This window comes from Equus asinus, chromosome 25 (genome assembly GCF_041296235.1).
Source record: "Equus asinus isolate D_3611 breed Donkey chromosome 25, EquAss-T2T_v2, whole genome shotgun sequence".
In the NCBI taxonomy this organism is placed as follows: Eukaryota; Metazoa; Chordata; class Mammalia; order Perissodactyla; family Equidae; genus Equus; species Equus asinus.
In genome coordinates, this window is record NC_091814.1 from 14,828,633 (window position 1) to 14,855,367 (window position 26,735).

General features: G+C 42.4%; 2 protein-coding genes and 1 pseudogene across 3 annotated transcripts; 1 reads left to right on the forward strand and 2 right to left on the reverse strand.

Moving 5' to 3' along the window:
* Nucleotides 1–201: 201 nt before the first annotated feature.
* Nucleotides 202–473, reverse strand: LOC106848345 (late cornified envelope protein 3A-like; annotated as a pseudogene).
* Nucleotides 474–20,925: 20,452 nt separating this feature from the next.
* LOC123280668 (late cornified envelope protein 2A-like) lies at nucleotides 20,926–22,299 on the reverse strand. Of its 2 annotated transcripts, none has more exons than XM_070497623.1 (2): nucleotides 22,248–22,299; nucleotides 20,926–21,985 (listed from the first exon to the last, which is right to left on the reverse strand). In XM_070497623.1, the coding sequence occupies exon 2, from the start codon at nucleotides 21,421–21,423 to the stop codon at nucleotides 21,121–21,123; it is 303 nt and encodes a 100-aa protein (XP_070353724.1). In that variant the 5' UTR covers nucleotides 21,424–21,985; nucleotides 22,248–22,299; the 3' UTR covers nucleotides 20,926–21,120. The 2 variants fall into 2 exon arrangements, with proteins under 2 accessions (XP_070353724.1, XP_044614113.1); XM_044758178.2 differs by having other exon boundaries at nucleotides 20,926–21,533; nucleotides 22,248–22,288.
* A 2,608-nt stretch (nucleotides 22,300–24,907) lies between these two features.
* On the forward strand, nucleotides 24,908–26,121 carry LOC123280640 (late cornified envelope protein 2A-like). The gene is made up of 2 exons (XM_044758096.2): nucleotides 24,908–25,042; nucleotides 25,566–26,121. The coding sequence occupies exon 2, from the start codon at nucleotides 25,587–25,589 to the stop codon at nucleotides 25,884–25,886; it is 300 nt and encodes a 99-aa protein (XP_044614031.1). The 5' UTR covers nucleotides 24,908–25,042; nucleotides 25,566–25,586; the 3' UTR covers nucleotides 25,887–26,121.
* Nucleotides 26,122–26,735: the final 614 nt, after the last annotated feature.

Genomic DNA, 26,735 nt, shown 5'->3' on the forward strand with positions numbered 1-26,735 from the left:
TTTTCACAGGGACGTAAAGAAGGTGAGGGGAAGCACTGAGTTCCTGGAGAGCAGTAGGATCAACCCTCCATGGGAGCACTTGAAAACCTTCAAGAAATATCTCAGAAACAGAGAGAGGGGACAGGAACAGGATGCACAAGCTGGGGTCGGTTCCACTCATTTTGGAGCTTTCAAATGTTTTTGCTAATCTCATGATCCAGGTCAGCAGCAGCCCTCAGGGCTCTGGCCACAGTGGGAGCCCCCAGACTGCTGACCACTGCCACTGTCACAGGAGCCAGAGCTCTGGTGCTGGTGTTGGGGGGACCTGCAGTGCCTGTGGGGGCTCAGGCAGCAGCCGTCCTCAGAGCTGGGGCCATAGCAGCCCCCGGAGCTTGGAGGACAGCCAGAGGAGGCTGGAGGCAAACACTGTGTGGGGATCTTTGTGGGGCACTTGGGAGGGGCTGGCACTGTTGCTGGTTCCGCTGGCAGGACATCTTGGTGGGAGGTGAGTGAGCCTGGGCAAAATAAATACAAAACAAACTATGTGTCAACTTAGAGGCTTCAGGTCAAAGTTTCCTCAGTCATTGGTCTCCTCATTCAATGGTTTCCTCATTCATTGATTTTGAGTTAAATTGGCCCAGTAAGCTGTCCTTCCTTCCTCTTTCCCAATGGGAATGAAAGCTGGCAGACTTCTAGACGAGCCTCCAGGGCCACTGCACATAACCCCACAGCTGGTCTGTCGCACAGACACAAGGCGAACAGTGCCACCTGCAGGTATTCAGTGCACAAAACACACACTGTCCCATAACCATCCAGGGCTTCTCTGGACACCTGTGAGGAGGATGACAATCAGCGAGGGTGTGAGGAGGAAATGAGGGCATGGCTGGGAAGATAAGGAAGAGAGAGCCTGAGGTAAACTGCATCACAGGATCCCTGACGTGGCTCGTGTATTCTTCCTCCTCACAACCCCATCCTTCTCCTGCCCGGCTGCCCACCACGCCCCATCCTGTCTTCCTACTGCTCTCTCCTTGCTGAAGTACAGACACATCCGCTCAGTCCTTCCAGGTCAGGCTCTCCCCACCACTGGACACTCACATGATTCTGTGGAAGGAGGAGAAGGCTCTTTCTGAGGCGATTGTGGGCCAAGGAACCCAGCACCTGAGCCCTTATGCTGAGTTTTATGATGCACAGCCCAAGAATGTGTCTTTGTTCTCAACCCAAGGTGACAATACCACATACTCCCAGGATCAGGCTTTCAGCATTTTCCTAGGCACATATTTTGAGGAACGGCAGAAAAAAAGCAGGAAATCTTGATGATGGTCCAATTACCCACAGCTCTGGCCCACTGGCTGACATTTCGCTTTTATTTATTGATTTAGCTCTCATGCCCTGCAATCAGGAAGTACCTTTGTGGGCATTGGTAATGTGGAGGCCAACAGAAGTGCTCTAGACTAGCTCAGAGACTGTCAGGAAGACATTTGGACAACTGAAAAGTTAAGTAGATCCCATGTGCTAAGCGTTGCAGCACAAGCGTGTGTAAAGGCATCAGGTCCGGGGCTACCGCCTTTGGGTGTCAATCCCCCGCTACCCTGTAGAGTCCCTCACGGGGATGAGTGATCAGCTCCTGTCTTAGGGGTGTTGACTAAACTGAGCTCACTTGGAAATGAGTGGGTAAGGAGTGGAAAAATGGAGCTGGGACCACGCCTTGAGAGGCACAGCCCTTAAGAGAACCTCATAGCATCTGAAATGCAGCACGGGGTGTGGGGTGAAGGAAAGTAGAACTGGGGTAGGTCTTGGTGAAAAAGCAGATGATCTCAAAATGTGAGCTCCATCTGAGGAACTGATAGAAGTCACAATTAATAGAAAACAAAAGACATCTATTTGTGGATGTCTGGGATGTGTGAGGCTGAATCTAATTCTACTATATTATATTGTAATCAATGAAGATTTTCTTAAATTTGATGATAACAATGAGGTTGATGGAGTTGTATGCATTTCAGTTGCCAAATAGCTATGATAATGCTTGAGGTTTGTACATGGTGAGTTCGTGTAAGCTAAATATTATTTTGCATTTGGTTTTAATTATGATATTACTGATAAATTCATCATTGAAATACTCTGTAACAATATAATAAAATAAATTAGAGCCTCCAAAAAACCCCACTGTCATGAATTTAAAAAAAGCTTTATTTATACTATGTGTTTCCAAAGAAAAGAATCACAATTAAGATGGTATTTTCTAATAATCATAAATTTAAATTATGCTGTAATTTTAAACAAAACATTGTTTTGATCAGAGTTTATGAAAGGCTTTAGGATCAGATACTTGTTCTTTGGCACAAAATACATTGTAAGGGGATGTTAGTTCCTTCTTCTTCCCCTCTGCCTATCACCCCACTTTAAACAATTGTGATACCATGAGGTCTTTCAAGAATTCTGTAGAATTGTGAATGGAGGAATGGGAATTCCAGATGGAGAGGTAGTGAAAGGCTGGGACAGGCATCATGTTTTCAGGAATGGGGTCCTCAGGACACCATGTTCTGATTTAGCCTCAGAGCTAGGCTGGAAGCGACATTGCCCTTATATTATCAAGTACGCTGCCCATCCCCTCTACCCTCACATGGAAATACTATAATAAAAAGAGACAATTACAAAGGATGAAAGTGGGCACTGTGAAATGCCAGACTAGGTGGCGTGGCTGAGGACAGAAGAGAGAGGAAGCAAACATAGCTCTATTCATGCTGCACTCCGACTTTGTCAGGAGAGCTGGGCATGAGAAAATGGCAGACAGGGGTCAGCCCGAGGGAAAAGTGTGCTTGCAAGGACCTTGGGCCTTCTGTTGGCTCGGTCCTTATCTGTGTCCCTGTCTTACCTCTCACAGCCTGAGGTTTGGCCTGAGTCATCACCTGCTCTCTGTTCTGGAATTCTTTCTCACTCATTTAATCCCATATTTCTTTATTGAAGAACCACTTCTTGGGCATCAGCTATAGGCCAGACACCATCCTCAGCATCAAGGATCCAGCAGTGAAGGAGAGAGACACAGTCTCTGTCCTCAGAGAGCTTAGAAACTAGCAAATTGGGCAAGCATCAAACACAACAGTGATGAGCCATCCTGGAGGAAAATTCAGCTCTTCTGTGGGGAAGGAGGCTGACCTAGTGTGGAGCTCAGAGAGCTCCAGGGGTAGATACTTTCTTTTTTCATCACTCACAGTTTTCAGGAACAAGCACAGGCAATTTTCAGTCCAAACTTAGGCAGTCTTGGATCTTTGCAAGGAAGAATCAGGGCATGATATAAGTCGCACAGATTGGTCAAGATCCAAAGGACTAAAACATCTCAGAGACATTTCATGGAATTGTTATTATGAAAAGCAAATGGATTTCTGGGTCACTTCCTTAAATCCCATCCTTGATTCCCTATGTTGATGTTTTTGTGCCAATTTCTTCCCATCTCTTCATTCTGGAGAAGATGAATCATAATTCCCACTTTAGAGCCCATCCTTTTGATCGTCAGAGTCAAAGATTGACCGACAGGCAGAAGTCCTGTGCTGACAGGAAAAAGACTCATCAACCAGTAACTTCTCCCAAAGCATGAGGGCAACTAGGGATGGAAAACACATGAGCATTCATCCTGAGTGGTCCTGACACTCTGGGGTCCTGTGGAAACATAGTGAAGACTGAACCTGCTTTAACTAATTGATTTTAATGATGGACTTTGCAAAAGTCCATCATCTGGTTATGCTGACTGGTATAATAGCAAAATGCAGTGCAACATAGCAGATTTTTAAAATACTCCTTCCAACCACTAAGTTGTCTTTATTAAATGGAATATTAAATTAGAGGCAAAAAGTGACGTTTGCAGATTTAATTCCAGGAAGTGCATTTGACCAAGGTGTATCAGTGGCAAACTAATCAACCATCCGAGGACTGTACATACAAACACATGTGGAACACTTTTTCCTTAATCAATCAGTCCCTTCCTGGCCAAGTCTTCTCCATCACTAAGACCATCTACATCCTGTGAAAAGCAATTAAATCATTTACAGGGAAGGTGGAATTAGGGAGCCCGGAAATGCTGCCTTGGCTTCCAAGTTAAGGATGCTTTTCCCTGAGTTCTTCTCTGGGTCCTAATTACTCCATTTTGTATATAAAGCACTGACTCATTTCTACTGAAAATTCTGAATCAAGCTCTAGTAGAGTTTTGAAGGTACATATACTCTTTTGTAAGGATTTTGGCTAGACCTCAAAGGTTGAAAACAATAGAAGACAAAGTGCCTCTCTTTCTAAAGACAATGGATATAAATGGGCCTCATCATGTAGTGGCAGAACTGGCCCTGCCACCATCACTGCTCCTGTCCTCCACCTGCATTCCAGCCTATATAAAGGGGAGACTAGGAATAGGGAAAACTGTCATGTAGTGCATCACCATCTTGAGGAAAAGGTCTATGGCATTTTTCTTCTCCTCCACAATGTAGTAGGGAGCAGGACACTCCTCCCACACAGCCAAGTGAAGAGGCTCTAGGGGGCCACTCATAGATGTCAGATGTGTCTGCAACAAAGAAGGATGAGTATTTCAATCCTTGCTTAGGTTATGGCATTGCGTCTGTTCTCGGCATCTATTGTGATGGGAGGAAAAGAATGGGCAGTTTAGAAAACTGGCAGCATGAAGCCAGTTTATATGCTTGCTGTTTGATAGGGCAATTGGGCACTGGGAAAGGAAGCCAGGCTTGAGCTGTTGTGCCAGTGTTCTGCTCAGGAGGGTTGTCTATGGGCAAAAGGATGGTGATGTTGGCTGATCTTGCCACCAGACTGTCGGGAGGTCCTTGCAGGTCACATATCTCCTTCATTTCCTTCAAGAGTTAAAAATGGAGAGGGGAATTGTACTGCAAGACCAGTTAACAAGAAATATTTCATTCTCTCCCTATCCCCCTGCCCTTTGTCTGGCCTCAAGTTTACATGGGAAGATAAAAGCCTACCCAGAAGGTGAAGGAGAAGGAAGTCCCATCAACTAAGTCTAACTTGCACTGGGGGAGGGGAGGATTTGAGATTAAAATTTAAATTGAATTAAGTTGAACTGAGCTGGATTCTTTTCTTTTATTTTTTTTTTAAAATATACTTAGAAGTGAATAGAAAGGCATGGAATGAGACTGAGATATCTTCCAGTGATTATAAAGGATGATTTATCTGAGCATAGGACAAGGCAGCATTTGGGAAAAAGTAAAAATGTTTTGTGTTTGTGCAGAACTGAGTTCAGACTATTCATCTTTGTGCTAAGTGCATTTCTTGGGTCCTCCTCCATATCCACATTGAAAGATGAATGCTACATTGCTTAACTAGGGCTATGTCTTCCAAGAATTAGTGCTGTGAAATCAGTGTGAGTATGTTTATCAAAAAGGCTGGGAAATGCTTCACATATATCTACCCATGAAATTTTTGTGCTGACAAATACACGCCTTCCCCCTACCCTCTCAATTCCTATAGGTTACCTGTGAATGAAGGAGAGTCAGATTTTTAAGTTTTTCTTGTGTTGAACCAGGCTTCCATACTTAGTGCACAGCATTGCTGTATTTGGCAGAGTGAAAGTGTAGAAAGCATCCCTGAGCAAGGTGGGTGGGGATGTAAGTACATAAGAGACAAGGAGTACTCAGAAAAAGAAGCCTTGTACTTTCACATATTCAGATGTAGGTTCAGAACAGGTCTAGGAAGCAGGGATTGAACTGTTCTAAGGTATGGAGAAAAGGACATGGTTTGGAAGATCATAGTGATACTGAACCTCTTAATTTCAAGTTTGTGTGCCTGATGTGAAGTAAGCCAACCACTGAGACATTGGTCCTTGGAGATGGAGAAAATTTATTCAAATTGGCCAAAAAGAGAACACAGGATGATAGGTTCTCTTAAATCTGCCTTAACAAGGGAAGAAAGCAGGGGTTTTTATAGAGCTAAGGGGTTTAGCAGGAGGAGTTTTGGAGAAACAAAGGGGTAATCTGTGTTTCTTTCACCCCAGATAAGCTCTTGGGCAATCTGACATCTGGCGATCATAACTTCCTTGGAAGCATTCTCTTTCTTCTGTAAAATAAACTCACAAATCCTTGTGACCTCTAAGTCACCCCTCAGATTAAACAAGACATTGGCAAGGTTAACTTATTTTAATAACAAAGTCAAAAGATAATCTTACTGAATATTTACAGTAACCCTGACATACCTGGCTTCAATCCCCACTCGCTTTTTTTCCCTTCCTCATTCTTGTAGGAAGTGGAGCATCAATCATTCTCGCTACTTCCTGCTGAAAGGGAGGCAAAGATGGGGAAAACAAGGAATGAAAATTTTCAACCTGAGGTTGGAAATACTCTCAGGTACCAGGTTATATTTTGCATCTTGCGTTATTAGAATTTTTGCATTTCATTCAACAGTTTTAGTATAACATTTAAAAGGACATTTTACCATCAAATGTCTGGCCAGAGGATAAGAAGACTAGGCAACCCAAATTTTATTAGCCCCTGAAGAATAGATCTAATCCTTTGGGGAATATAAGAGAACAGTTCTGAAAACTAGTCTGGACATTATAAACCAGAATTACCAAGGAGTCCTCATGGTCATGTACTGAATAGGGTTTGTGATGACATATCAAACCTTTGGAAAGATTACTTGCCTTTGCAAACATCTGAGAAATTCTAATAACCCAATTGTCATTCCAGGGTTGGGGGTCAAAGTCAACAAGGAAGTATAATAGCCAGTTTAAAGATAGAAAACAAAAACTTCAAAGACAATTTATATGACTAGAATCTAATATTCACAAGTGCGTATTATAGTGATACAGGCCTAAAGCAAAGTTCACATGAGGAAGTCATATTGTAGCTTAGAATAAGCTCTACCCAGCTCACCCAGCTGTACACATTTTAACTTGCATGTAGCCTGGGTGATAAATAGCTATCCTCTGGGAAATGTGCATGCCCTGTAGATTTTATAGTCCTGGCTGACACATATACCTACCTGTAGTGATAGAGAATAACTTTGTTCTTTTGAGTTTCTTAGGAATATGACAGCCTCCTCAAAGAAGAACTTCTATACTGACATCCATAATCAATGACAACTGAAAGACTTGGTGTGATGCCTCCAGTTGCCAATGCCAGGTGGGCAACATTCGTGAGCCCCTCCTTCATATCTCACTAGCCCTATAAAACTACTTAAACTTTATGCTTGTTTAAGATAGTCTTTGGGACATGACTTTACCATCGTTTGATTTTCCTGCCTGATCGAATAAAGCCCTTTCTCAACCACTGACTCATCTTGCAATTGATTGACTTCAAGGTTGTGGTGAGCAGAATGAGTCCTTGCTTGGTTACAACAGTTTCTACTTGAACATAATTTTCCTCATTTTTACCAAAGATAGACAAATTAAGATTAATTGGTTGGCTTGACCCAAATTGTTTACATATGTATAGCAAGAATAGTCATTGATCATACAGGCTCTTTTAGATCTGCTTTGCTGAAAATTCTTATAAGGAATCCCAGATTGAACTTTAAAGGCTCTTGAGGCCAGGACAAGCCAAAGACTTGTCATCAGACTCTGTCTGCAATACTTATAGATTTGAGAGAATTCCTCTCTTCTCTTGAGTTTTCTCCAAATATCCTGTGGTTCTTTGCACCTGCCAGGAAAGTGATCTTCTTTACTCAACTGGTAAGGTTACTGGGAATCCTGTAAGCAAGGTACCAGGGCAATATTTCCAAGTTGCTTTATTTCATAAATTCAATCTTTGTCCCTTAGCTGTCTGGTCATATCTGAGTCTGCATGTTTCTTTCAAATGTAATATTTCAGTCAAAGCTTTAGTAATGTAACCATTGTTTCCAATTGTGTTCTGTTATAAGGAGAACAGATTCTTATTGAACTTATGCAAATAACTATGTTGCCATGATTCATTCACTAAAAGTTTCTAAATTCTGGAAGGATCATGCAGGGAGAAAAAGATAAATGTTTAAATTCTACTTACAAAAGTATACTTTACCAAATTGCTATAAGCCATAGTTACTTAAGAGAAAAGAGAAAAAGGTTTTCTTAAATTTGAAAAGACAAAACATTAAAAAATAAGCAATTTCAAACAGAAAGTCACAAAAATTATAGTCATCCTCATCAGTTCATTTAGTTCCATGTAATCAACTCTTGATCTTTTGTTAGCTGTTTCATGATTCATATTTTTCCATTAGAGTTCTGTTATTTCCTACCCAGTTCAGTTTTATGATGTTCATCAGGAACCTGTACTCCAGAGTAAGTGTCAGAGTCTTTTCCATGAATCTCTCTGAAGATGAAACATATTTGCAAAAGCAGAGCTAAAATTATGATTTATATGCTGTTTTAGAATATCAATAGTGGGGGGGAATGTTTCCCCCAGTGAGATACGATATCTGTCCACACAATTTATAATACAATGTTGCAAATGAGATGTAATCACTTAATTCCATCAACTCATACCTCTAATCATAGCTTTCATTAGGACTTCATCAACAAGTTCTGGTCTTATAATATCGGGTATGGGAAGCATTCCCAGTCACACACAATGCCCATTTTGAAAACACATTCAGGCAAAGTTGATATAATCTCTTTATATAAAATTAGCTCAAACATTCCAACCTTTATAATCTTATCAATACTTATACATTTTTTTCAATTTAATTGTAGTCTGAGTCAAGGTCTTAAGGCCAGTCATTATTTTTTGTATTTCCTTTTTAATTTGGTCTTTTCATAGGTACCAACAAAAAACAATTATGATGAAAGCTCTCTAAAAATTTTTCCACTTTCAAAGTTTTCCAATTTAAGGATTCATCATCTGTCCAATTTTCTCTGGAGTCTAAAGAATACTGTGGCCATGTGCTGTTATAAAAAAAAATCATCTTTTTCCTTTTTCATGAGCTTGTAGCTAAAAGTCAGTAAATTTTGGAGAATGTAGCTCAGGGGGCTACAGTTGGGGATCAAATTAATATTCCCCATAGCTGATTCACATACAAGATAAATGCACCCACGCAAAGACAAAATCAGACTCCTGCAGGACAAAAACAAAAGGCCAAGTTCAACAATCCCCTAGATATTTCCCAAATGAGTGTCTCCTTTCCAATCACACAAAATGCAAATGGAGAGACAGAGAATTGACGACCTTGCATTTTGTGGTGACTTACCTGGCAAAAGCAGAACCAAAGCTACTCACATACAAGACAAACACATCCGCACAAGGACAAAATCCAACTCTTAGCAAATACAAAACTGAAAGTATACTGGGGTCTAAAACATTTTTCCACTGCAAGAGGAATCTGCTAAGGGCAGTCCAGATGTCCCCAGGGGAAAGATGCCTGGGTGCTGCTGGTGACCATCAATGGCTTGAACTCTCACTGGGGCAGTCCATCCATGGGCACAAGCCTCCTGGCTGGTTTACGAAAATTAATACCTAACCTCTTAATCTCAGGGAACCTCTTAACCTCTTAATCATACTGTTTGCCAGATGTGCAGTAAGCCAATCAGGGAGACATTGGTGCTTGGAGATGGAGAAAAGTTTATTCAAATTGGCCAGTATGAGAAGGTAGGAGGATAGCTTCTCTCAAATCTGCCACAAGGGAAGAAAGTAGGGGGTTTTAAAGAGCTAAAGGGTTTAGCAGGAGGAGTTTTTGAGAAACAAAGAGGTAATCTCTGTTTCTTTCACCCCAGATAAGCCCTTAGGAAATCTGACTCCTGGGCATCAAAGGCAGCTGGGGGCTGGTTATCTGATGGCTGTAACTTCCCTGAAGGCAATCTCTCTCTTCTGTTAAACAAGCTCACAAATCCTTGTGACCCTTGAGTTACCCCTCAGATTAAATGACAAAAGAGCAAATTGACAAGATTAATTTCTTTTCATAATGAGGTCAAAAGGTAATCTTATGGAATATTTACAGTGACTCCCAAGTACCTGGTGTCAATAGCAAGTGAGTCTTCTGAGGAGAACCCTATGCCTTCTCCAGATATGATGTAATCAACTCATCCCCCAAAGGTTGAAGAGAACGGATTGGAAAGGAAACTACCTGCATCTTGGACTTTTGGTTCATCTAATACTGTTCCTCTGAGACCTTAGGCCCCAGATCAGCAATAGTCCTGGGACCTGTGGCAACAGCTGGAGACCCCAGCCACTGACTGCTGCACTTCCCTGGAAGTGGGAGCTCTGGTGGCAATGGTAGGATTGCAGGCACCAAGTCTACTCAGGCAGCAGCCATCCCCAGAGCTGGAGCCATGGCAGCAAGAGACTAGACACAGAGATGGACACAAGAATGGGTGTATGAAGGGCTCTTGGGGAGCTGCTGAGGGGGTGCACTTGGCAGGCGATTGGTACAGCCGATGGTTTCATCAGCAGTGCCTATTCAACATCTACTGAGATGCACCAAATAATAACCAAACTTTTTTTCTTATGAAATTAAATCACATTATGTGGGTAATATATGGGTAGAGTAAACAAGTATCAGAAGAAATATACCTCCATAGATCTACATGGCCTTGGCCAGACTCCCAGCTACTTGTAGAAACTCAGCCACTGGAGGCTGAAGAGAGGCTGGCCTGAATCACTTTACCTTGACCTTCAAGGCTATAATTCCAGGGCTGGCTCCTTCTCTGCCCTTCTCTGGACTTCTGTCTATTCTCCATTGTCTTCCATTTTTCTTTGTGCCTTCATTCCCATTTCTTCTTCTAAGACTTGTGAGTCCTGATATAGAGAAGCTTCCCTGATTTCAGAAAAGACATTTTTCCTGTGGAGTTAGATTACACGAAGAGCTTGTGATGAAGACACCTTTCCTGGGAGATCCCAGGCTCAGGCTCAGGCTCTGAGATACGGTATGACTCTTGGAGGAGAAGTTGCAGCCTCTTCCACAAGAAGGGTGGGTGAGGGCCTTTCCTGGCATTCTCCTGCCTCCTTGCTCATCTCTTCCAGCATGGCACCACAGGAGCTCCCAAGTGACCTTTCTGATGTTTGCAGATGAGACGAAGATTCATCAAAGCACACCTTTTTCTCAGGCTGGGTCCCCACTGAAGCCTGGGGATTCCAAAGGAACCAATAATTGAGTTAGAGATTTTGGGGCTCCAGGTCTCAGAGGATCTGTCCTTTTTTAGGAAACATCTGGATACACCCTCTCCTTTAACTTATTTGAAAGATGGCAGGGGAAAGGGAGATCTGTTGGTGTCATGGGCTGAGAGAATGGCATGGATTAAAAGAGACTGTGTAGGAGGTATATACAAGACATAGTGAGTCATTGCCTATGCAAGATGGAGAACATAGATGAACCAAGAATGATGCTGTTGATGTCCAGCTTGATGGCTAAAGGAATAGAATGATCATGAACAAGATCAGGAAGCAAGGTGGAGGGCTCTTTTTAGAGAATTTTGAGCTTGAGATCACAGCAGCACTCTGAGGTAGATAGATCCCTAGGATGTTTAGAGAGGTGAACCTGGAGCCTGGTGACATTCTAGTCAAGAGAGACCTAGAAAGAAACTTCTGAAATGCACTCTGATTATTTTCTTCCTTCTCTCCTCCCTCCTCCCTTCCCTTCCTCCATCTTCTTCCTTTTTCCCTTCCTTCTTTCCTTTCTTCCTTATATTGCCTTACTCACCAAGAACCTACTTGATCTCTTGTATAACAGAACCAGTGTATAGCAACCACAATGTTTCTATAGTCATGGGGTCTTCAGTCAGCTGAAAGTGGAGGGTGGGTAAAAAAAATACCTAAAACTCTAAACCACTGATTCTAAATTCATGGAGGAAATGGCCGCTTTATCAATAGAACAATGTTTCTAGTAGTTCCAAGTTTATGGTACAACTGTGAATTTCCCTGGAGGTTAAGGGCTGCATGCACTAGAGACTTCTCATGTCCCTCTCTGAGCACACATATGCATACACATTCCCCACATATGCAGACACATACACAACTCCCTTGCTATTCCTTTACAAATGACTCTGTCAAACAGAATGAGGAAACCATGGATGACATAACCAAGGCTATTTCTGGATTATCCTGTCCCCAAAATCTCATTGGAAAGAATGACTCAGAACTGTTCAATCCTCAAACCCACGCACATGATGTGTGTGCGCGCGTGTGTGTATGTATCGTAAGATGGCTTTCAAAAATCCACTGAACTATGAACAACCTGGAGTGGGGATCATGTGTTATCATCTTTGACTTCCTAAGCAATGATGGACTGAGGATTGATCACATCAGTGTATTTAATTAACCTTTACTGAGTTAAACTCAAAGCTCTGAGAGAACAGAGACCGTGTCTGCCAACAAATTCAATGAGAAATTGGAGATCATAAAGCGAGAGTCACAGAAAAAAAAGGGTTTTAGCTAGAGGCAGGAATTCCCATGGCACATCCCTCATGCTTTTGCCCCATGTCTGGGCTTCTGACAGCTGAGTAGTCCTGCCCTACTCACATAGTCTGCTCTGCTTCTGCCTCCTGAATTTCCATCCTCTCCAGATGGGACTTGAGTCTCAGCAGGTATTTTGGTGTCGGGGTGAACATGCTCCCCTGGCCTTGGAAGAGCTTCCTCCTTGCTCTGTGCTTAGATAAAGCTGGGGAGGCATTGAGCCCAGAATAGAATCAAGGGATCTAACAGAAGAGATCCTGTTCTGGGCAAGGGTGTGGAAGCAGGAAGCAGCATCTGGAGTAGGCTGAAGAATCTCGTCATTGGGATATTCATGGGGTCCCAGCAGCAGAGAGTCAGAGAGAACTAAGGAGGCTGAAGACTAATTTAGGACTCTGGGAGAGGAGTAGAGGCAATATTATCATTTTCCTTCAGAAAGGGGGGAGGGATGCCTGAAAATGTTCTGCTCCTATTTCAGGATTCCCTCACATGAACACAATAATATCCTACTCTTTATTCATTCCTTAGGAAAGGGATCTTAGGGATTATATTTAATAAGAAAATAAATGTTAGAGAAAAAGTTGTCTGAATTCAGCTGAACAATCTCTGAATATTCTCTAAACCATATAGGATATCTATGGGATGGAATCAAACTCTGCCGCTGATGTGGGTAAGGGTTGAGCAGACTGAAGATAAGGGCATTTGTGGGAGAAAAAGCGTCGAGGTGAAAGGTGTGATAAAGAGCTGTGCAGGATCTGGGGTAAACACGGAGGGAGCCTCTATGGGCTTCTGTAAATTTACTTTTTGTAAATTACTTAACTTCTCTGTGCCTCAATTTGCTTGCCAATAAAGTGGGGATTAAACTGGTATTGTGGAATACAAGCACTTAAGGGTAAAATAAACAAGGCAATGAAATGGATCCCAAAATATGCCTTTGGACCAGAACCTCTGAAGAATTGTTGCTTGATGTCCATGGGTGATTATTCAGGGCTCTCAGATATCAATGAAGGGTCCTCCCAAACTAAGTCCTCATCTTTGCTGAGCTCTCCAAGAAATGTCAGTGGGCCCCTGGGCTTCCATACTCAATATGGACAGATGGACCTGAACTTATGCATTTTGGACTAGTTTGCTCTCTATCAGGGTTATTTAAGCCCAGAGATGTCCAGTAAAGCAGTGTTACCTCCCTCCCTAGTGCAATTTTTTTCTAGCAACAGGCATAGAGTTATGGGAAAAAAGTCATTTATTATAGAAAGAATTTCCATTTGGAGAAAAGCTATGAAAATAATATGGAATGCATAAAAAATTAGCTACTTCTGAAATCATTGCAATTTGGGGCCAATGTAAGCTATTTGGCAAAACTTTCATTTATAAATTTACTTATAAATTTATTCACACAAACCAATTGAAGATAAAATAAAATATCTGAAATTCATCTGTGTATACGCTCTAAAACATTTGGGAGTGAGAAATGTCATATCTTTAGGTTTTTTCTAAGTTGAATTAAATCTGGCTTGCCCCCAGTCAGAGTTAGCAGGAAATCTTCTGTTAGCCTTTTGGTTAGGGGCTCTCCCTCAATGAGATTCTATGAGAATCCTGGGGCTCATTAAGTCTAAGAATTTTGTGGGGTGCTCTTCTAATTTTCAGTACACTGTGGTCACTGTATAAACAAAACATTAAATAGAATTGAATAATTTCTTGAAATTAATCACTGGGAGTTGTATCAAATTATTCTTTAACTTTGAAAATGACTGGTGAATCTAGTGCTGGCTGACACTAGTTTCCAAATTAACACACACATTTAAATCCTGAGACTTGTAATATACCCTTCTAAAGAAATTAAAAGAAAATTTACAGGCAATTTAAATGACTTTAGGCATAGAAGCAGGGATTTACTTTGGATTGAAATTTACACTGAGAGTAACTGCAAAAACTAGATAATATGTAATAAAATGTCTGTCTGAGTGTGTCACAAATCTATCAGTCAAGTGAAGATTTGAAGATCGAATTCTAAGAGAGAAGAGAAACTGAGAAATTAGCCTAGGCATTTAGTGTAGATTTTCCCTTGATGTTTTTGCTATATTGAAATCCATAGCTAGGAAGTTGAGAAGTGGAGCATATCTCTCAAAAAATTCAGTGGAGTTGGGTGAGTGAAGGGCAAAAATTGGAGCTCAGGGCTGTCAAGGATCAAGGACTTTGGTAAAAACTCCAGGCTTTGGTCAGCACCAGAAATGTTATAAACTAGGAGTAAAGAGAACCAGAAATAGACCAGCCTGCAAGGAGACTGGAGGTAAGCATTGAATGATCTCAGTCCCTGATCAGATTAATATTATCTGGGATTGACTGTTCTTCTAGCCTAGATGCCTGCTAGAAATAAAAAAAGTCAATATTCAGAGACTCAAATTGCCTCCATTATTTTTTCCCACAAAGCTCTACAGTTATTCCCCGAACAACCAAATATATAAGAAAAATCACTGGACTGAAAAACCAAGAGAAAAACAGACAACACAAACAGACCACAGGAAGTCTAGCTAATGTAGTCATTGGACATAGACTTGAAAATATCCATGATTAGTATGCTCAGGAAATGAAAAAGCAAGGTGGGGAGCTTCTGCCAGAGATGTAGAAATTATAAAAAGTAACAAAATGGAAGATTAAAACTGAAAAATAAATAGCTGAAATTAAGAACTTAGTGGAGAGGTAAAATAGACTGGACACAGCAGAATAGATAATTAGACAATCGTTATACTGGATAGAAGAAAATAATGAAGCATGAAAAGACAAAGGGTTGGAAAATACAGAAAAGTACATAAGAGATATACAGACTATGGTGAAAGGTCTAACACATGGGTAATTCTACTTGGAGTCCCAGAAGAAGAGAACAGAAAGAAGCAGTATATGAAGAGATAATGCCCCAGAATTTTGCCAAGCCACAGGTTCAAAAATGATTGTGACTCCCAAGTGCAATAAATGCCAAGAAAATGAATCCTAGGCATATCCTATTAAAATGGAGACAACCAAAATAAATAAAAATTTAAGACTTAAATAAAAGTCCCTCTAAATAAGAGGGAAAAGGGAAAAGATCTTCAAAGGAGCAAGAAATCAGATTGATAGCTGACTTCTCAACAGAAATAATGGAAGTCAGTTGAAACTATTAATGACATCATCAACGTGCCTAAACAAAGTAACTGCCAACTTACAATTATTTATTGATCGGTTATCTATTGCCAAATAATGCTGTGTAAAAAACAACCATAAATCTCGGTAGCATGGGACAAGTACTCATGAGCTACACATCTGGATTGACTGGGCAGTTTTGCTGATCTTGGCTAGACTTGCTCACATATCTGTGAGTTAGCTCTTGGCAGATCTAGGTTGGACGAAGCTGGGATGACTGGAACATCCTGGCTTTGCTTCATGATTCTCTGATCATCTAAAATATTAGATAAGGCATGTTCTCATGGAAATGGCAAGGCAGAAATGTGCAACACTATTTTCCCAAGCTTCCGCTTATCATGTTTGCTAACATCCCATTGGCCAAAGCGAGTCACAAGATGACACAGAAAATCAAGGATTCTGGAAACATATTCTATCCTTTGATAGAAGGAGCTGCAAAGTCATGTAGCAACAGGCATGAGTATAAAGAGGAGTGAAGAATGGAGGTCATTAGTGCAATCAATTTAGCACTTATACATGCTGGAAATACCATTGAAAAACAAAGGCATTTTTATAACAAAGAGAGATGGAGATAATTATTAGCAGAAGACCAGGCAGAGGGAAATATGAAAAAGAGATCTTCACGCAGAAGGAAAATAACCCCAGGTATTAGCTTAAAGTTGTAGGAAGGAATAAAAAAACAATAAATCTAGATGGATGTTGACTGAATATAACAATAATAAATATTTACAGAACCAAATGGAAAAGTAAAACCACAAATATATTAGTAGATATGGACATGTAATATTTCAGTTATTGATGGAAAAATCATTAAAAACTTCAGTGAGGATATAGAAGATAGGAAAAACATGATGAACAAATTTAATATTTTGGGCATATACAGACACAACAACCAACAATGACAGGACTCATATTCTTTTTTCAAGTGCATTTGTGCATTTACCAAAACTGACTATATTTGGATCATAAAAGGGGCCTTAAACATTATGAAGCATTGAAATCTTTCAGGATATGTATATATATGTATAAAACCACAGTGGATTAATAACAAAAAGGAAGATAAGTGGAAAATCCCCAAGTGTTTTGAAATTACACAGTTACTTCTAAATAACTCATGAATCAAAAACAAAGCACAATGTAAATTAGGGATTGTGGATTAAGTGATAACCAAAATACGATAAAAAAAAACTTTGCGGAAAATAGCCAAATCTTTGCTTAGAGAATAACTTAGAGACATAAATGTAGGTATTAGAAGAGAAGAAAGACAATATTCTAAATAAAAAAGCAATCAATAAAGACAGTGATAAGAAAGAAATCAGTGCTTTAAATACCTATCTCAAGAAATTAGAAAAGAAGAGAAAATTAAACTTAAAGATAGAATGAAGGAAAATGAGAGAAATAAAAAAGTGAACAAATGTAAGATATATAAAAATCGATAAACCAATAGGTGATTCTTTGAAAAGATTAATAAAATCAATAGAATTTTAGCAAGGCTGCTCAAGAGAATCAAGAGGAAAAGCAAAATTTCCAATATAAAAAACGAAAACAGGACATCATTATACGGATCTTACAAACCTGACAAAGATAGTAGGAAGACACCATAAAATTTTTATTTCCATACATTTTAAAATTTAAATGAAACTGGCAAATTTCTAGAAAAACATATAACTTCCCCAAACAAATACAATAATAAATAAAAAATGTAAATAACCTTATATATATATGCACACATACATACATGCTAAGGAAATGGAATCTATAATATTAAGATTCTTTCCAGAAAGAAATCTCCAGATGCAGATGCCTCCTTAGGTGAAGTTTAGCAAACATTTAAGGAAGAAATGATATCACTTTTACACATACTTTTCCATATGGGAGACTTTCAACACATTGTATTAAGCCAGTATAACTATGACACCAAAATCTGGCAAGAATATCAAGGAAACGAAAATTTCAGGCCAATGTTTTCATAAACATACATGCAAAAATCTTTAAGATCCTAAGAATATTAGTACATTTTAACGTAGCAATATACATTAAAAAAGCAGTGCATAATGACCAAATTAAGTTTATTTTTGGAGTGAGAGATTGGTTTTATATTTGAAAGTCAATTAATGCAACTCATCACATTTACAAAATAAAGAGAAAATCATGTGATTGTACCAATAGATACAGAAAACCGGTTTAGTAATATTCAACATTCATTCATTATAAATTAAAAAAAACTCTGCTAATTAAAAACAGAAATGAAGTTGCTCAAGCGAATAAAGGGTGGCTAAAAATGTTGAAATCTTTCTGAGATAAGGAACTCAGTTTTACATCGTATTGGAGATCATAGCCATAACCCAGGGCAACAGGACAGAAAATATAACAAATAGATAAAAACTGCCATTATTGTAAAGAACATTGCACTAGAAAGAATGAAATGGGCCAGGAAGACTTTATTTAAGACTCGCAATAGGGGAGTGAGACTGAACTAAACTCTGCTGGAGCAAAAGGTGGGAGGATCTTTAGGCGCTGGAGCAGTTAGTGGAAAAGTACTGGAGGGCTTTAGTGGGGAGGATGGCCAACGTGATTAGACCCCCTGTGTTTGCTCTTTGGTGCTTGTTGAAGTTAAGCTCCTATCTTCTCACAGAGACTGGGTGATCGGGGCTCTATCTTCCTTGATGATTTCCTTTCAAAGGGGTAACTCTCAGGGCCTTAAGAAAGACATTCCTGGCTTGTGAAACAGGCAAGAGGCTGAGAGAAGACTTACATCTTAAAGAAATGGAGAGAGAATTTGCAATTGCAAGTTTTCTAAAGTAAATGCTCTAAGAAAAGGGAGATGGGGCCTACAGTCAGAAAGAAACCTGTCTAAAGTTTGATCAAGATGGCAGAAACTTCAAGGCCCTCATCATCATTATTCATGGACAAAGTGATAGTGTACACAGAAAATGGTAAAGAATCTACACATTGGAATTAAAATGTACACAGAGCAAGGTCGCTGATGCAAGGGTTCAGTCTCATGAAGGTCAGTGTATCTCTGGTTTGCCCTTCCTTCAAGTGTTACTCCTTGGGGCTCCAACTGAATCCTGCTGTTTTCCTGTGCCCCTTGCTTCTTGGTGAGCTCTGGACTCCTGTGGATTCAGCCTCTCAGCTTCTTAGTCACCAATTTCTCTTTCAGAACCCACAAATGACTGGAGGGGGTATGTGTCCCAAATACCAGCCTCGCCCTGTTTGGCATCCTTCCATTTCCAAATCTTGGCACTGCCTGTTCTCATTGCCTCGATGTAGGCTTGCCAGGTAAAATACAGGATGCCTAAGTAAGTTTTAGCTTCAGGTAAACAGTCTGAAGTAGCTTCCTCTAGGACAGCCTTTAGCCAACAAGTGACTGGTGTGGGACTATGAAAGGCCACCTCTACCTCCTCCAGCTGAGACAACATCTGAGCACAGACTCTCACTCCAGAGCTCCCCTGCAGCTGACGCAGCAGCTACTATCCAGGGCACTTTGCTGGGGGTTGCACCTTGCGTGGCTTCTCCCGGTTCTCTGCCTTGCTCTCTCCCTCCCTTAACAGTTTCTTCTGGAAGTCCTACCTTAAAATATCTCTTGCACAGAAATTCTTGTCTTAGGGTCTGCCCTGGGGAATCCTTTTCAATACTTTGATCTGTTGTGCAACAAAACAAATGAAACCTAAACTACTGTTAATTGAAAACTCTGAAAGAGATTTGCTGAAAGCAAAATGTGTATTATGTTTTTTTGAGATGTATAAACCTTTATCCATGTACTTATTTTCTTCAAGTAAAATTGTCCTTGTGCCATAGGACACATGAATTCTAGCAGCGCAATGCCCTGCTTTTTCACGTTCCAACATGTTAAGCGCTCTCAGAATAACTCTGATGGGTGGAGAGGAAGGAGGAAGGGGGCTATTCCAAACATGGGGAGAGGATGAGCATGTGCTGAGAGGCAGCCGAATGCAAGATGCTCTCTGGGGCCAATGAATGGGGATGGCAATGGCACTGTCTGGGTCATGGGATATGTGAGGACGATTGACCTATTCTCTGTTTTCCTATAATTTACAGCTGTTTTATTTTGAGCACAAATTATTTTTACAATTTTAAAGTTGATTGAAAAAGGAACCTAAATGGTTACTTGTGTACTATGCAGGATATATTTGTTGGGGTAAGCCTGCTGGCAGGGCGCCCCCAAGCCAGCTGTTGTTCTAGGTCAGGAGATAAACCTACGCTGTGGTTGGTGGCCACGGGGGCAGAGGAGAGCAGACGGCCGTGTCGTATGCAGAGCCGCTCTGTTATCGGGATGTCTGTTCAATTTGAGTCTAGAATTTTCCCCACACAGATTCTTCTCAGCCTGGCACTATGGAGAGTTGTCTTCGTTTCCCTGTTGGTACCTGAGCCATGTTTTCCCACATTCTGCTGAGTCATGAGCCCTGTGGGCCCTGGAGGATTAAGCTGGGGGAGAAAGAAATGAAAGGAGAGGCTCTGGTTGGATCCTGGGGCTTGCAAGTGTTCCAACAATTTATCCCCACCTCTCACCTGCTCTTGGCCCCAGCAAGCAGAGAAGACGAGCGTGGTGGCCATCAGCTATTGCCTCCTCTGGGAGGCCTGTTTGCCAAAAGAGTCCAAATGGACATTGACCCACACTCCTGGTCCAGTCCCTTTGGCAACCCAGACTCACTTTTAGCAACAAAACAGCAGCAGCAACAACAGCCAAAATAGCTAACATTTGTACAGGCTTCCTTTGGAGACAGCACTGTTCTTCACACGTTACATATACTAACCTTTTTAACTCACAACAACCCTTTAAGGAAGATACTGTTGTTATCCCCATTTTAGAGATGGTGAAACTGAGGCTCAGAGAAGCTAGTAAGCAGAAGGGCTGGGATTTAAACCCAAGAGCTTTGGTCCAGAGTCTGTGCTCTTAACAACCAGGTGACGCGCCAGGCTGGATTCATGCAGGCGTCTGGACTCACGTGTAATTTGGCCCACTTGAATCTGTTATCATGTAATTATTTGTTCAACACGGATTCAGACGAGAGAATGAGTTCTATGTTAGGGAAGGCTTAAGCAAAAAGATGTATTACAATTGAGAAAAATAAAGTTCTGTAGTTAGCTGGGAATTTACTCTTCTTAGAAGGCAGTTTACGACCATGGTGTTGTGATCAAATAGCACATTCTCACTTCCACCTGCTTCCCCATTTCTGTCATCAACATACGTTCTCTCCTCCAGACAGACTCTGGTTAGCACATGTTCCTCAGTTTCATTACACTTCTGGTGATGTTTTCCCATATCTTATAAAATGAAGCCCTGGGAAATGCCCAGCTACCCACCCCTTAGCCATGCCCTGCCCTTGTCCCAGGCCCCTCAGAGAGGGGCTGACTGAGGGAGGCCTGAGGGAGTGACCAGGACACTTTCTGAGTAGGAAACAGAAACTTTATTTTTGCAAAGGTAATGCAGGGGAAGCAGAAATTTCCACGTGCAGAGATGCCTAAGTTAGCATAAGACCTGTCAGCTCCAGGATGTCAGGATATCGAAGTGAGGGAGTGGGAGGAGGGGAAGCAAAAAATTTGGTGCTTTGTTCCACTTGTTCTTCCGGGGTCCTCAGGGCCCAGGTCAGCAGCAGCCCCCAGAGCCGCCACAGCGGCCAGGGTCCCCCGAGGGCTCACCCTCACAGCAGTCGGGGCTCTGGTGCCTGCGCTGCCGGTGGAAGAGACGGGACCTGTGATGGCTCAGGCAGCAGCCCCCTCCCCCAGAGCTGCGGCAGCCCCCAGAGCTGGGGCCACAGCAGGAGGAGACTGGAGGGGGACACGGGGCTGGACACTGGGGTGGGCACTTGGGGGGACATTTAGGGGTGGGGCACTTGGGGAGGCACTTGGGAGGAGGCTGGCACTGCTGCTGGTTCTGCTGGCAGGACATCTCAGCAGGAGTTCAGTCAGTTTGGAAGAGAATAATGACTTAGTTTTGACAGGTTCAATCAAGGGTGATGAGCTTTACCTTCTTCAGCATCAATCCATGGTAGATAATATCTAGAACAGACGAGTAAGTATCCAGAAGGAAACAATATAATGGTTCCTCTGGTTAAAAGTATATAGACTTAAATCCAGATGTAAACATTTTATGCCCCTTGGAAGCAGGGATTTCTCAGTCTTCAGGGTCCTGCATGCAGTGCTCAAAAGTCTCTGAAGTGCCATGGTCTTAACATAGAGATAAGCCCCTAATCTAGATGAGGTTGACACACTTGCCTGCTAGGCCAGGTCAGTTTCCAGAATGGCCAAGTGCCAGTGACCTCTTAAGCCACAATATGGTCTTTTCCTCTTCTTCTGAATTTTATTCCTGCTCAGTGTGGCAGAAATCAAAGATGTCACCCCCGGGGTCAGTCCAGTGGCACAGCAGTTAAGTGCACACGTTCTGCTTCAGTGGCCCGGGGTTCACCGGTTCGGATGCCGGGTGCGGACATGGCGCCGCTTGGCACACCATGCTGTGGTAGGCGTCCCACATATAAAAAAGTAGAGGAAGATGGGCGTGGATGTTAGCTCAGGGCCAGTTTTCCTCAGAGAAAAGAGGAGGATTGGCAGCAGTTAGCTCAGGGCTGATCTTCCTCAAAAAACAATAAAGATGTCACCCTCTTTCCTAAGCCTCCCTCCTTCCTCCCCATCCTTCTGTTCTGCTCTTCACCTCTCAGCTGTCACCTCCTTCCTTGTCCTGCTCCGAGTCCCCTCTGAATTCCATATTCCACTCACCCGGTCACAGGCAGGATCACAGACTCGTCCCTGGGGTGTCAGAGCAGATGACATGCTGGATCCAGGTCATGTTTTATAGGCCTCAGGCTTGGCTCTGGGAGGGGCAGGAGGTGGCTCTTGCACAACCAGGCATGTGCTAGGTCATTCGTGACATTCCCCTGCCTCCTTGTTCCTGCCTCCCAGGAGGCCTTGGGATTTCCTGGGACCCTCATCTGGGGCTGGAGTCTAGAGAGGTTTTACCAGTCACAGTGTCCCGTAGGCTGGAGCCTTGGAGAGTTGACTTGGGACTCCCAAGGGACCAGTGCCTGGACAAAGACTCTATATGTCCTCTGGGAAACCTCAGTTCGAAGCTGTAGGTTGTTTCATTTTTGATTTTTTTGTCATTGGGGAAATATTCCATTCTGATTCCGTCCTACACTCCAGGTTGTCTTTTAGGTCTGCTTTCAGTACTTACCATTCCCAGGCTGGTTGCCCAGGAGCCTTTAACTGGGACTAATTCTCTCCATCCACACAGCCTTCCTGGGTCTGCTCTTCAGTGGGGACCCTGAGTCTCTGCTTCTCCCTCTGATGCACCCTGAGAACTGGTCGTGTCGACTTGATTTCCTTTAGTTGTAAGGACAGTGATGAGTGTCAAGACAATGAACACTTAACTTGGTGAGAAGTAGGCAGGCTATGGAGGTCAGACCTCTATAACTCTAGCCAGGAAGCTGGGGTACGTTTTAGCTCTTTACATGACCTTTGAAATATCACTCATGTTTCCTAAATATCACTGTTCTTTTTTCAAATGATGATTTTATTCATTGATTTGAACATTAAGAAATTAAAAGATGTGTCGTATATTTGGCACATAGAAGATGCTTAATAATGTTTGTTAAAATAAATTACTGGCATCTGGACCTTATGTGCAGTCTAGAGATAGGCGCTTATGATCGCAACTCTCAAGGAGCGTATCCCTAAACTACAATAGGAGCCCTGGGAGAAGTTCATCACGCTGGGCGTCTTTTGAACTGAGAGCTCAATTATCGCTGGGGATGGGTATGGGTAGGGGGTGACGTTGACTGAGAGATTGAGTTCAGCTTGTCAGTGAGTGATCAGGGAAGAGTTTGGACTAGATAGATTAATTTATTCACTTGTTGAAAGCATAAGATGTGCCACTCATTGTGCTAGTGCTATGGACAGGGACAGCTGCGAACAAAACAGAGATGGCCTCATCCTCATTGGGGTCCCAAAATAAGGAGGAGATGGAATAACCTGTAAGTCCATTTTAGCCCAGAGGTACCCCATCTCTAATTTTTATTATCTATTTTCAGACATAGAGCCTACTCTCCAAGAGCTTTCAGGTCGAGGGTGAAATGAATCAACACACTAACAAAGTATTTGGTTAAATGGAATTCATTTAGCACATCAGCTCGGGTCTGTGTAAATCTGTTAGGAATTTGGGATTCAGAGGTGAATCAGACACAACCTCTGCCCTGAGAAGTTCATAGTTCACTGGACTTTTTGGAATTCTTCTTTGCATGAGAAAGGTCCACGAGAGCCAAAGAAGATGAGTTGAATCTCATCTCTTGAATCACTATTTCACAATGAGATTTGTGGTTAGTCTACTCTGTCTTTGCTGTTGTCATCCTGAGTTTCCTCATTCTCTGAGAAGAGATGTTTGTAACGATGATGGAGTGAGAGTAAAGATAGGGGTGTGTGTGTGTTTATTTGGGGGTCGAATAGAAAAACACAGAAAAGCCAATTCCACCGGCTGGGGGATAGAGAAGCACTTCACTATAACTTCTGTCAAATTTTCTTTCAGTGTGCCTCATCCTGTACCATGACCTGAAATGAGTTTGAAACAGTCTGCTATTTCAAGAGTGGTCCCTGCCCCATGGGTCTTGCCGTCAGTATTTTAAAATATTCTAGGTATTTGTGTTTATCTCCACAGTGTGGATCCCATCAGAATGTGAGACCCACTGAATAAAGAAACCTTCTTCTTCTGGGGTCCAGAAAAACGCCTGGCATGCTTGGTTGCTCAAATAAATAAACATATTGGATGTACATATAAATGATGATGAATGCCAGGGTGAATTTTGCCTCCAAGTCCCTTTAGCCTGGGAAATAATAACCTCCAGGCTGGTAACTCTAAATGTCTCTTGGATCTCTCTACCTGAGTGTATTACTAGGACCTCAAATCTATACCCCTCCCAATATTTGTTCTTTCTCCATCACAAGATCATTTTCCTGGTCATGAGATTTGATATCTTGGTATAATTCTTGATTTATCCATTTTCTCCATTGTACACGTACAAAGAGATATCAATTCTTACAGATTCTTCCGAAAAGTTCTCTTAATCCTTTCTATCCTCTCATTCCTACTTCTCCCATCATATGCCCCACCTCACAAAGCCTGGAGTGAAAAGTGTGACCATATACCTCATGAGAAGGGCCTGGCACACAGTGACCCAAGACCCTGGAGTCTCAGCCCAGTGACCAGCTTCTTGGGACTCTCAGGTTATCTGAGGCTTATCTTAGGGAAAGGGTGTGACTGGTTGAAGGCCCATTCAGTTCTTGGGTGCTAGTGAGAAACCTGGGTGTTCCTATAGCTTTCTGGGAAGGAGACTTCCAGGAGGGCAATGTCAGGAATGGCCCCACACATTCCTTGGTTATGTAAGAGCTTCTGCTGCTCCTCCCAGAGAAAAGGCTCACCTCTAAGCCCATGATGGGGACTCCCTATAAAAGGTTTCCTTGGTCCTTCTTCCTCATCCTCTCTGACGCCTCAGGAGCCTGAGCTGACTCTGAGTCTGGTCCTGGTGAGTCTGTGCAAGCCCAAGGGAGGGTTCTGGGTTTATAGAGAAGAAGGACCTGGAGAATATCCCAGACATGGTGGATGAAAGAACAGAACAGAGTGAAGAGGAAAGGTCAAGGGTGGAAACATAGAGGGAGTTCTAGTGTGAACAGGGATTAGCCTTGGGGATCACAGTCCTTGTGACCAGAGGGAGAGGGAGCAGCTCCTCCAAGTCTCTGTTGATTGTCCCCTGGGCAGATTTCACACATACACTTGATGTGTCTAAAGACAATGGACCTCTGTCTAATTGTGAATTCATTTCATGGGTAGAGGCACGTGGATAAAATGGTGACAAACTGATCTTTATATGTAGCATACATTCTATGCACAGAACTTTAATGTCAGCTGCACACACTTATAGGACTTTTGTTCTGGAATGAGAGTACGCCTAACAAACATGTTACTAGCACAGTGAAAATACTTTGAGAGTAGAAGACATTCTTATTCTACGTGTGATGTATTTTATTTGGTTTTAATTTTACTTTAAGGTTGCTTTAATTCCCATTGAGATGTCCTGCCAGCAGAACCAGCAGCAGTGCCAGACTCCTCCCAAGTGCCTCCCAAAGTGTCCCACCCCTAAATGTCCCCCCAAGTGCCCACCCCAGTGCCCAGCCCCGTGTCCCCCTCCAGTCTCCTCCTGCTGTGGCTCCAGCTCTGGGGGCTGCTGCAGCTCTGGGGGAGGGGGCTGCTGCCTGAGCCACCACAGGCCCCGTCTCTTCCACCAGCGGCGGCACCAGAGCCGAGACTGCTGTGAGGGTGAGCCCTCGGGGGGCTCCGGCTGCTGCGGAGGCTCTGGGGACTGCTGCTGACCTGGGCCCTGAGGACCACTGAGGAGCAACAAAGGAAGAACCAAATAATCATGGACCCTCCACAACCTGATGCTTTCTCCTCACCCCTCTCTTCCTATAACTTGGAGGCTGAAAAGGTCTGGGGAAACTTAGTATATTTTAATGGTAGATATTTCTGTTTGATCCATTATCCCAATTGTTTACTAGACTTTTTGAATTTTGCCTCTGACTTTTTCCTGAAGTGACAATAAGCCTCCCATTTTCTGCTTACATTGCTCCGTGGTCTTTATCATTCCTTCATCCTTTAGGGTCAATTACCAGTGACCTACCCACTCCTCACTCCCAAACTCAGCAGAATTTTTACCCAAACTTCAGCTTCCCCATTTATTCCTCCATTAAGAGGAGCCTCCAAAATCCCAGCCCATCCTGGGCTTTCACAGGGGACACTAGGTTCTACCCCCTGCTCCAACCTGCATGACCCTGAGCTAATGGAGCTGGGCTCACAAAGTGTCCCCTCCCAGGCCCTGTGGAGAGGTGACCTTCTTCTGATGCCACCTTTTTCTCTGCTCCCTGAGTGCTTCTCACCAAAGTGCTCCTCCTGCTCACGGGTCCATGCCCAGGTCCCTTCTTTCTCTGCTCTGTGATCCATAGACAGTTGGTAAAAGTCACGTGGGGATGTTGCAAGAATAGAACCCAAAGGATCTCACGTTTCTTTGCATTACAGATTTTATAGCCAGAGAGAAGAGTGCCTGCTATCCTTTATGTTTAACTGTTGTTAAAGCATCAGCAGTATATGAGCCCGACTGCCTTTTTCTTCTATGTGTCTTAAGAAATCTCTAAGGCACACAGTTGAATTAATCATAATCTTTG